Here is a 12,566-nt window from a genome sequence, read left to right on the forward strand (position 1 = left end):
CATCCATGTTGTGAGATGTTTTGCAGATTCATCATTGTTCTCTATCATTGTGTAGTACTCCATTACATGTACCATAATCTGTCTATCCATTTATCTGTTAATGGTCACTTAGGTTGTTTCCATCTTTTTGCTATTTTGAACAGTGCTGCACTAACATGGGTGTGTGCCTACGTCTATTTGTGTGACAGCTCTATTGCTCTATGATATATTCCTAGGAGTGGGATTGCTAAATCATACTGTATTTCTATTTCCAGCTTTTTAAGGAGGTGCTGTGTTATTTTCCATATTGGCTGTACCATTTTATATTCCCACCAGAAGTACATAAGAGTTCCAATTTCCCTGCAACCTCTCTCTGTATTTTCTGTTATCCCTCCCTGTTCTGGTACCCCGATCACTTGTAGTCTATTTCTTTTGATACAGTCCCACACGATTCTTAGGGTTTCTTCATTTTTTTTTTTTTTAGTTCTTTTATCTGATTTTTCTTCAAATATATTGGTGCCAAGTGCTTTTATCTTCCATCTCACCAAATCTGCTCCTCTTTCTATTGAGTTGTCTAATTCTGTAATTTTATTGTTAATCTTCTGAATTTCTGATTGCTGTCTCTCTACGGATTCTTGCAGCTTATTAAATTTTTCATTATGTTCTTAAATAACCTTTTTAATTTCTTCAACTGCTTTATCTGTGTTTCTTGGCATTTTCTGTGTATTGCCTGATCTCCTTCTTGATCTCATTCCTGATGTCTTGAAGAGTTCTGTATATTAATCTTTAGTATTCTGCATCTGGTAATTCCAGGAAGGCACCTTCATCCAGAAGATCCCTTGACTCTTTGTTCTGAGAGCTTGTTGAAGCAATCATGGTCTGCTTCTTTATGTGATTTGATACTGGCTGTTGTCTCTGAGCCATCTGTAAGTTACTGTATTAGTTTATTTTATGTTTGCTTACTGTATCCTAGCTTCTTACTTTGTTTTGTTTTGATATGCCCAAATAGGTTGCTTGAGTGAGCTTTCTTGATTATTTTCACCTTAGAAGGTCTAAAGTCCTGTCACCAGATGGCTAGAGTTGTTATCAGGTATATCAGCCTAGGAGTCCACTCACCCTTCCTGTATGGATTCAGCTCAGGTGTCCTGGTAGTTGGTCAGCAAATGTGTGGTACAGGCTCTGTCCTACAGTCTTAGAGGGGCAGGGGTGATTGGTGTAGGTACCAGTATCTGGTTGCAGCAGGGAGTCACGCTCTGAACAAGGCAGGGGGCTGACAACCATCCCCCGAGTGTCTGTGAGGTAAGCGTGTCCGTTTCCTAGAGTGCACAGGTGGGTGGGTTCTACCGGCGGACCATGGGCACCCAATGCTTTTGGTTATAAGTATTGGGAGGTACCAGTTATCTTGGATCCCTGTTGCAGGTGGCTGGGTGACCTGAGTGGAGCCACCAGTCCTTGGGTAGGTGAGGACCCTGTTTAATAGGCAAAGCGGTGTCAAACATCAAACACCCACCTCTCCACTGCACAGCTGAAACAGCTGTAGTCTGCCAACAAAGGCCTATTCTTCTGAAATAGGCCCACACAGGTCCACGCAGAGGGGAAAGGTATTCAAAGTCCATGGACCATTTATGCCTGGACAGGAGCCGCTTCTGTTCTGAGCTCCCCAGCTTAGTGGAGCTGGCAGATTATCTTTTCCCCAGTTGTGAATGTATTCCTTCTCCAAGGCCAGGAGAACGGCTCAGGGCACTCAGCAGGGCCTATCTCAGGCCCAGGGAAATTGGCAGCCACTGAAGCCGGCTTGGGGACTGGGATGCAGTAAAATATACGCCAAGTACTTAGCTTTTGTGGAGAGAGCCATTCTTCTCTGGTTTCAGAGGTGTGAGTAGGCTGTGCGGCTGGCTGTTTCTCCCTAAGGAAACTGTGGCTGAACGCTACCACCAGCCCACAGCAGTCGCTCCCAGGAATGATGCCTGAGGGCTCCCGTTGATTCAGGTCCGGCAACTCCTCTCCACTTCTGAACTGTCTGTCCTTCCCCCTGCTGCTCAGTCTGTTTTCTAACTTTGCCTTTGATGTTCAGGTCTACCAGCTTGTCATAAGTATAATCGTCTCACTTGTTTTTTCAGGTCTTTGTTGTAAGAGGGATCATCGGAGGTGTCTGACTACTCTGCCATCTTGGCCCCACCTCCCTCCCCTGCAACTTCTCTAACATTTGTTATTTTCTGTTGTTTTGATTAGTCCCAGTATGGTTAGGGTGAGATGGTATCTCACTGCAGTTTTGATCTGAATTTCTCTAATGGCTACTGATCACTAGCATTTCCTCACGTGTCTGTAAGATGTCTGAATATCTTCTTTACTGAAGTGTCTGTTCATTTCCTTTGCCCCCTTTTTAACTGGATTATTTGTAGCTTTACTGTTGAAGTGTTGAACTACTTCACAGATTTTAGACCTTTGTTGGATATGTCGTAGCCAAAAAATTTTCCTCAGTCTCTAGGTTCTCTGTTCATTCTTTTGGTGATGACTTTTGGTGAGGATAAGTGTTTAATTTTTAGGTGCTTCCAATTATCTAGTTTCTCTTCTGATGTTTGTGCATTTTTAGTTATGGTTTGTATTTTATTTATGCCATGTATTAGGGTCTGTGTATCAGTATTTATGTTAAAGAATCACAGTATTATCTGAGAAAAAAGATTTGAAAAAAAGTTCCTTTCACTCTTAGAACTATTTTTGGTCAAGAGTTCTTATTTCAAGTATATGTGCCTCTAACACATACATACATGTATGTACCAAATAATGCTTTTGTAAAATTAGTTACCCCATACTTTTTAACCATGACAATTAGGAAAGTAAGGGTTCCCTAGAGAAAAAGAAAATTAAGGAAATATTATCATTTACAATAGCATCTAAAGAATAAAATACTCAGGAATAAATTTAACCAGGAAGGTTAAAGACTTGTTTACAGAAAACTATAAATACTGCCAAAAGAAATCAAAGGTCTAAATAAATAGGACATTCTGTGTTAGCAAACTGGAAGGCTCAATAGGGTTAAGGTGTCAATATTACCCAAAGCAACCAGAAACACTATGCAATGCCCATCAAAATTTCAATAGCCTTCTTGACAGAAATGGAAAAGCCAATCCTCCAATTTATATGGAAGGGCAAAGGTCCTTGAAGAGCTAAAGCAATCCTAAAATGGGAGGATTCATGCTCCCTGACTTCGAAACATACTATAAAGTTACAGTAATTAAAACAGCCTGTTACTGGTGTAACAACAGACTTAAAGACCAATGGAACAGAACTGAAAGCTCACAAATAAATTCCATACATATATAGTCAACATACATATATGATCTTGGCTGAAAGCAGAGAATACCAGAAAGATGTTTACCTGTGCTTGACTATGCAGAGGCATTCAACTGTGTGGATCACAGCAAATTATGGATAACACTGCGAAGAACAGGAATTCCAGAACACTTAATTGTGCTCATGTGGAACCTATACATAGACCAAGGGGCGGTTTGTTCCAACAGAACAAGGGGACCCTGCGTGGTTTAAAATCAGGAAAGGTGTGTGTCAGGGTTGTATCCTTTCACCATATTTATTCAATCTGTATGCTGAGCAAATAATCTGAGAAGCTGAACTATATGAAGCACACGGCATCAGGACTGGAGGAAGACTCATTAACAACCTGCAATATGCTGGTGACACAACCTTGCTTGCTGAAAATGAAGAGGACTTGAAGCACTTACTGATGAAGATCAAAGACTAGTCTTCAGTATAGATTACACTCAACATAAAGAAAACAAAAATTCTCACAACTGGACCAATAAGGAGCATCATGATAAACGGAGAAAAGACTGAAATTGTCAAAGATTTCATTTTACTTGGATCCACAATCAACACCCATGGAAGCCGCAGTCAAGAAATCAAAGGACATACTGTATTGGGCAAATCTGCCACAAAAGGCCTCTTCAGTGTTAAAATGCAGAGATGACCCTTTAAGGACAAAGGTGTGCTTGACCTAAGCAATTGCTTCATATGCTCTTGAAAGCTGAACAATGAATAAGGAAGACTGAAGAAGAAATGATACATGTGAATTACAGTGCTGGCAGAGAATACTGAAAGCAGTGCTAGACTACAGGGTTGCTATGTGTCAGAACTAACTCGATGGCAATGGGTTTTGGGATCAGAAGAATGAACAAATCTGTCTGGAAGAAGTACAGCCAGGATGCTCCTTAGAAGTGAGGGTAGCGAGGCTCTGTCTCATGTACTTTGAATGTATTAGGAGGGACCAGTCCCTGTAGAAAGACATCATGCTTGGTAAAGTAGAAGGTCTGTGAAAAACAGGAAGACCCCCAAGGAGATGGACTGATGCAGTGGCTGCAACAACAGGCTCAAACACAGCAGCAACTGTGAGGCTGGCGTAGGACCGGTGGTGTTCCGTTCTGGTGTGCGCAGGGTTGCCATCAGTCAAAACCTACCGGAGGGCACCCGACAACAACACGGTCAACTGAGTATCAACGAGGGTGCTGAATTCACTGAATGGGGAAGGAAGAGTCTCTTCAATAAATGGTGCTGGGAAAATCTGATATCCTCATGCAGAAGGATGAACCAGGATCCAACGCTTACACCAAATAGAAAAATCAATTTAAAATGGATCAGGGGCCTTAATGTGAAAACTAAAACCATAAATTTCACAGAAGAAAATATAGGGATGACAATGTGGAACCTAAGTTTTTGTGATAGGTTATCAGATACCACAACAAAAGCACAAGCAGCAAAAGACAATATAGACAAATGGGGCCTCAGAAAAACTAAATATTTACGTGCATCAAAAGGCGTTATCAAAAAAGTGAAAAGACAGCCTACAGAGGGTTGAAAATCTTTGGGAACCATATATCTGACAAAGGTCTAATATCCAAAATTTGTAAAATACTTCCACAACTCAACAACAACAAAAAGACAAACAACCCAATCAAAAAACAGGCAAAGGACTTGAACACACATCTTACCAAAGACAATGTTCAAGTGGCCAACAAGCACACGTAAAGATGCTCAAAGTCATCAGCCATTCCAAAAACCAAACCCACTGCTGTCGAGTCGTTTCCAATTCATAGTGACCCCACAGAACAGAGCAGAACTGCCCTACAGGGTTTCCAGGGCTGTAGTCTTTACAGAAGCAAACTGCCAGGTCTCTCTCCCATGGAGCAGCTGGTGGGTTCCTACCACTGACCTTTCAGTTAGCAGCTGAGCGCTTTAACCTCTGTGCCACCAGGGCTCTTTTCATTAGCCATTAAACCCGTTGCCGTTTCATTAGCTATTAGGGAGATGCAAATGAAAATCACAATGAGATAACCATCTCATCCCCAACAGAATGGCAACGATCATTAAAAAAAACAGAAAACACCAGGAAGGAGAGGCTGTGGAAACAGAAGCTCTTATCCATTGCGAGTAGAACTGTATGTTGATATGGCCACTGTGGAAAATAGTTTGGTGGTTCCCCAAAAAGTTGAACACGGAACTATTATATGACCCAGCAACTGCATTCTTAGGCATATACTCAAAGACCTGAAAGCAGTGCTGAGAAGAGACGTACGCACACTAATGTTCATTAGAGCACTGTTCACAATAATCAAAAGGTGGAAACAAATGAAATGACCATCAACTGACAAATGGATAAACAAGATGTGGTATATACACACAATGGAATATTACTCAGCCATAAAGAGAAATGAGGTCACAAAAGGATAAATACTGCATGATACCACTTACATAAATAAGCAAATAGATAGAAACCAGAAGTAATTAGTGGTTGCCAGGGGTGGAAGAGACGGCTTTTGCTTAGAGTGTATTGAAGGTATGTTAATGATGGTAGTGTAACTTGGTAAGTGAGAGAGAGAATGGTTGCACAACTTGAAGAATGTAATCAATGCCGCTGAAGCTTACATGCAGAAATTGATGAAATGTTTTGTGGGTTCTTTTATGTTATTTCACCATAAAAACAACCAAAAAAACAGAGACCCAAGGAATCTTGAAAATTCTGCACAAAAAATCACAAACCCATGACCAAATAAACAAAAATGTACATGCTGCTAATTAGGTCCTTTAAAAGCTGTTACTGTTCATTATAAAATATTAACCGAATATATACTAAAAAAAGAAAAAAGCAAGGGTATCTTAGGACAAAACAGAATAGCTGCTCAAGAAAGAACATCATTATAGGAGAGTTAGCAAATAAAAGGCAATTTTCTTCAACTTTTTAAACTGCCAAAGGCAGGCCAATCAACACTCCACTTCTTTCACATTCCCTTCTCCCTCTCCCAATTTTCCCCTTCTCTACTCCGTACTTGATCTCCTGGGTATTCTCACTACTTCCTCTATTGCTAGCCTCTACGTAAGCCCTTTTACTTCTTGGGCTTGTAGCCTGTTCCCATTTGTTACCCCCTTATCTACCCTAAGTCTAACCAAGACCCTCTCCCTCAGGCCGCAACACCTCTAGCCCTAGGACCATTACTCCTGCCTGTCTCTTCAACACGAGGTTCCCTGGCTCTTCCAAGCCACTTGCTACAAGCTAATATGGTCTTCCATACACTCACTCTACTGACTAAATAATAGAAGTGCTGGTCACTAAGGCCAAATAGGCTAAGCTACAAAGATCTAAAAGAGATTCAAAGGATGCTTCGAAGCCAAAAATGGGAGTGGGACAGGTGGAAAAAAAATTTAGTGAGAAGAGTAGCACTGTTTTACAGTTTTCTTTTAAAATTTGGTTTAAGAGAAGACACCTGGCTTCTCAGATCTGCTACGACTGTTAGTTGAAGTATATGAAGAGAATTAAAATTCCACCTCATATTGATGCACAGTTGGAAACAGAAGTAGCTCAGTAGCCTCTTCAGACACTTGTGGATGATCCTTTTTGGTAATACACCAAAACTCAACAAGAGGCAGTTTCTTAAAGGTTAGCTGCAACGTGGAATCTGAAACCTTATCAATTAACTTTCCATATTCTATGCCGTTAAAATTCACTAGTCTATGTGTTACGGAGTTTGTACGATGGCGCCCAATGATCCTTACTGTCTCCTACATTCACATTCTGCTTACGAATTCTATGGACAGGATTTAATATCTTAATTCTATTGAATAAAATGTGCCAGAGGTGATGGGCAGAGGTTACATTCTGGGCTGCACTCTCTGGCCAGCAGCGACACGAGCGAGCTTGGGAGCAGCTCCTCCCCGAGTCAAGTTCTGAGATCACTACACTTCTGGCTGACACCTGGACTGCACCCTTGTGAGAGACCCTGAGCCAAAGGAACCCAGCTAAACCACAATGGGTTCCTGACCCACAGAAACTGAGATAGCAAATGTTTGTTTCAGGCCACCAAGTTTTGGGCAATTTGTTACAGAGCAAGAGATATCTAATTCAGTGTATTTTGTACTCTGAATGGATCTTTTACCTATGTACAAGTTTGTAATATCACACATTTGTCCTTTGAAAATATTTGTTCACTGAGTTATCCAAAGGAAACCCTGGTGGTATAGTGGTTAAGAGCTATGGCTGCTAAACCAGAAGTTTGGCAGTTCGAATCCACCAGGCGCTCCTTGGAAACCCTATGGGGGCAGTTCTACTGTCCTTACAGGGTCACTATGAGTTGGAATCAATTTGATGGCAACAGGTCAGGGAGTTATGCAAATATTTCCAATATTGACCGGTTCATTATACCACATTAAAAAAACTCACATCTGGGAAGTACTGGGAAGCTGTCTCACTCATAATGGTGGCTACGAATTTTCTAAAATTCTAATTTTTGCCTGAAAGCTCACTTCACTGGCCACAAATACAGTCAGCTGTGTGCCCTGAAGTAACAGACTCACTTTGCTCATTTTCAAGTAAATGTCTACCAAATGCCCAAGTCTAAATAACTATCATTTGGTTAGCCATCTTTCAAGTAAAATAGTGTTTCATGAAAAAAGCAGCTAGGTCAGCTCACCAACTGCACAAGTGCTTTTCCGTCATACTTCAGTACATAAAGGTGCTTCATGCATACATCCTATTTCATCACACAGAAGAATATTAAAAAGATGTATACTCAATGGTCAAGATATAATAAAATTTACTGCTCTGACAGGGATGACAATATAGAGCCGCAGACAGATCAAGAGAAAAATGTAGAATAAAATTAAAATTTACAAAAAAGACCAGACTTACTGGTCTGACAGATACTGGGGGAACCCCGAGACTATGGCCTCCGGACACTCTGCTAACTCAGAACTGAAGCCACTTCCAAAGCCCACTTTTCAGACAATGATTAGCCAGGCCTATAAAACGGTAACACACATGAGGAGCGTGCTTCTTAGTTCAATCAAATATATGAGACCAAATGGCAACTCCTGCCCAAAAGCAACGATGAGAAGGCAGGAGGGGACACAAAAAAATAGACAAATGGACATGGGGAACCTGGGGATTGCAACAAGTGTCACAAAACAGTATGTGTATAAACTTCTGAATGAGACACTAACTTGAGCTGTAAACTTTTACCTAAAAGCACAATTAAAAAAGATTTCATAAAATTAGTTTTTTTTTATTGCTTCATTAAGAACACTATTATGGAAGAAAAGCCTGGTGATCTACTTCCCCCCTAAAAAATCAGCCATTGAAAACCCTATGGAGCAGTTCTATTCTGACACATATGAGGTCGCCATGAGTCAGAGTCAACTCAACAGAAATTGTTTATTTTTTTAAAATTACGTGTTGCAAACAAAAAGAAAAAAAAAGAACATTATTCAACAAAACCCTCCGCCCCTCTTAAAACTGTGAGTGTGTGGCAGTGAACTAGAAGCAGTTTGATATCACCGCTCTGATTCAATTAACATACCAGCAGTTTGACTCACCATTACTTTTGAACCATCCGGGCAAATGTCAACACAGTGAAAAAGGCAAAGAGTATCTTAGTATTATTATGAAAACAATATGGCCTTACAGATCCCCTGAAAGGGCATCAGGGACCCCAAACCCCACAAACTGTTGCTTTAAATCAACACTGACTTAAGAAGAAAACAATTCTCCAAAGACCTTTTTCAGATTACAGTAAGGTCTAACTAACAATGATGGTTACAACTGGCTTCCTAACTGTATAAAGTCATTCTCATTCCTCTCCTTAATTATGTCAATCCAGAGATAAAAGGAGGAAAGTAGGGTTTCAAACGGAACTCTTTGTTCAAAAGCAAGATAACACAGAACCTATTTCCTCTAGTTTTCTCCATTCAAAGATCCTACAAGGACATTACTCCTCAGCTCTAAAATCTATTCCTAACACTTATATGGAAAAAAAAATTACGAAAAATGCTTTATTACTTTTGGTATATTAACGGCACAATGACTGGCTGAACTGAACAGTCCAGAAAACACATACACACTTCAGTATTCAGACCTTATAGTTTTCTTCCACCCACCTTTATGTATTTCTGAATATACAGGGTATACTATTTTATTTCATGTTACAATAATATGCCAAACGCGCCTAAAGGTCTATCTTAGAAAAACTCTCAACTAAGGTGCTCTTTCAAATCCAAAGATATTGTTTATTTGATTTTCTTCATCTTTTTCTTATAACTTATTTCTCCTCTATTCCAGTTTACCTAAAAAACTTTGTATAGGTCTCTTGTTCTCAACTTTCAAAATAAACTGTTTTTCTGCACTATTGTGAATACATACAATATACGTTTCCATATCTGTTTGCTTAACCAGGTTAAAACTCTATCTTCTAGTTTTTATAAACGCATTAATGTTTAAATACTTAGTTCACAAAAGGGAAGTCCGTTCTTATTAAACTAAAACTATAAATTTCCTTTAAATCTGATTAAATGCCCCATTCTCCACCATCTTCCCCAAGCACCCCAAATGATATCACAATTCTCTGCATAAGTTAGGGGTTACTATCTCCTCTGTTCAAAATAGAAATAACACTTCTAGAAATTAAAAAAGAGGGCCAGTACAGTATACCAAGATAGTAATGACATGGCAGAATCCAGAAAATGAAAAATAATCTGAGTCTTTTATCTGACAGATTCATTTCCATTACAAGGTAGTAGTTCTTTTTGCTAACTTTCCTCCTTTTGGCCTCCTACAATAAATAACAATTTTTTCAATCTGGTCCACTCATTGGAAGCAGCTAATTGTGCAACTTTTCTGAGTGGAATAAAAAATGTAAGATAAGAAATGACTCTAGAAGTAACAATACCTGAGCAAGCCTCCACGTTTTGCGATAGTTTCATTAAAATCTAATAAACAAAAATAAAGTCAAATAAAGCTAAAGAAAAAAAGGTGAACTTACCACCAAACAGAGGTTCTGGCTCCACCAATATTTCCTGCTTTTGAGGAATTGGGGCACGAACTTCTTCTCTATTTAAAAAAAAAAAAAAAATGGTGAGAAAATACCAAAATGAAAACTCTGTCAACTGTTCTCTTTGTTAGCTATTTATGAATGCATTCTAATTAACAAGTAAAACGAAAAAAAGACTTGGTGACTTTTAGGAACCATGCTAAGTCATAATTTTTTAGATGGTTTTCATGTAGAGATCAACTGGAATAAAGTACTTGGCATAGACAGCTCAAATTTTTTATAAAGAAAGAGAACAGAGAAATAAGAAATATTTCCCTTTCTCTTTCAAGTTCTCTACCTGAAATTCTTTAAGAAAAAAAAAAAAGGACAGGGAATTAAAAAAAAAAAATCTGGCTAAAATGAATAGAAAAATACAGGCTTAATAAATAGAATCAATATTATACCAAGTAATATATAATAAATAAAAAAGATATATTAAAATAAGCTTAAACAAATAGGCAGTGAATTTTATGCCAGTTGTGAAAAAGGCTAACATAGGTATTATCCTGTGTTACTTATTAAATAGACCCTAATATATATATGTATATAAAAAAAAAAGGAAAAAAATTCATTACTCATCTTCTGAAAGCCTACAAACTCTTCAAAGATATCTCTACAGAGTCTACTAATAATTCATCTCTTCTAGTGAAAAATACTCATTTACATATATTGTAAAAATACTGTGTTCCTTCAATTTTTATAGTTTTACCTCAAATATTAAATTCTCTGCTGATTAATGTTCATTGCAAGTAATCCTAACTTCCAAATTTATAATCTCCCTGCTCATAATAAATGTTAATTTAAGTTCACCCTAGCGCTTTCCACACTGAGCTTAATTCCCTGTTTTTGATATCTAAGACTTGGAACTCCAAAACATGCTTTACAAAATAAACAATACATCAACAATTATTAACATCCTGTAAACAAAGAGCTAGTTAAACAAAGAAATCTCCAGTAAGCCAAATGACTGAAGGATAAAATATAATTCAAAATTATGTTAAATTTCCTACTGGATATTAGTCACTGCACACAGAATTTCAATAATCTGAAGGATTATTGAATAATACAAGTGTAAGAGGAAGATAATACAACTGTCACCTCTGCTAATCTTTTCATCAAACAGAAACATGCCCATTAATTATCTTAAGAAAACTAAGACTTTAAAAAGAAAACACCTTTTACTTAAATAATGCATTCCACCATTGGTATAACTCACTTTGCTTTGTGAGTGCATATCTGTGTATGTATTTCTAAAACTAATTCAATTACGCAAAAAAAAAAAAACAAAAAAAAACCACTCTGTGATGAAATAGGTCAATTAGGGCAATGGAGTAAGTAGTATTCCCTATACAGAAAGACTTGATTACTATATATGTAACTGTATTTGTTCTAAGAGTGTTAGCTACCTAACAATGGAAAGACAGGACAATAAAAGGTGACCTGTTAAGAGTGAAAATTACAGTTGAAGAATTAGGAGTCACTATAAAAGGTTAGGGTAAACCCTGGTGACGTAGTGGTTTAGTGCTACGGCTGCTAACCAAAGGGTCAGCAGTTCGAATCTGCCAGGCACTCCTTGGAAACTCTATGGGGCAATTCTACTTTGTCCTATAGGGTCGCTATGAGTCAGAATTGACTCGACAGCACTGGGTTTGGTTTTGGGTTTTTTTGGACCAGATGTTAGGAGTCCTGGTGGCGCACCGGTTAAGAGCTTGGCTGCTAACCAAAAAGTTCGAATCTACCAGCTGCTCCTTGGGAACGTTATGAGGCAGTTCCACTCTGTCCTATGGGGTTGCTATGAGTTGGAATCAACTTGACAGCAATGGGTTTTTGGTTTTTACCAAATGTTAAATAATTACCAATACAAACCTTCTAAGGCAAATTATAATGCAATTATTCAGTAGGAAAAGGCATTCATTTATCAAAACTTTTTTTAAGCACAATTAAGAAAACATGCTTTATACAATAAGGGGACCAATATGCTCCCCAAAATCAATTGTGAATACCTGTTATTCAAGTTTCTGTATGCTAAATCATGTTTTCATATTGATTTTCACTAACAACCTGAGTTATACTGAAGGAGAATGGGATATCACACTTAAAATACATGGCCAACAGGAAAGAAACTTCATAAAATGTTAATAATTCTCTCTGAAGTTCACATTTCATGTGGAAACAGTATTACTTTAGAATCTGGAACTAGATCAACAAAAGAGGCAATTA

At 38.4% G+C, this 12,566-nt stretch overlaps 1 protein-coding gene across 4 annotated transcripts in view; it reads right to left on the reverse strand.

Annotated features, from left to right (window-relative positions):
• The window catches only part of UBXN7 (UBX domain protein 7), a 72,399-nt gene that overhangs the window by 33,772 nt on the left and 26,061 nt on the right, over window positions 1-12,566 (reverse strand). For all 4 annotated transcript variants that reach the window (XM_003412945.4, XM_023551672.2, XM_064267387.1 and 1 more), the window contains exon 3: window positions 10,299-10,366. In XM_003412945.4, the coding sequence (XP_003412993.1) occupies window positions 10,299-10,366 (68 nt within the window). The remainder of the gene's footprint in view (window positions 1-10,298; window positions 10,367-12,566) is intronic.

This window comes from Loxodonta africana, chromosome 1 (genome assembly GCF_030014295.1).
Source record: "Loxodonta africana isolate mLoxAfr1 chromosome 1, mLoxAfr1.hap2, whole genome shotgun sequence".
NCBI lineage: Eukaryota > Metazoa > Chordata > Mammalia > Proboscidea > Elephantidae > Loxodonta > Loxodonta africana.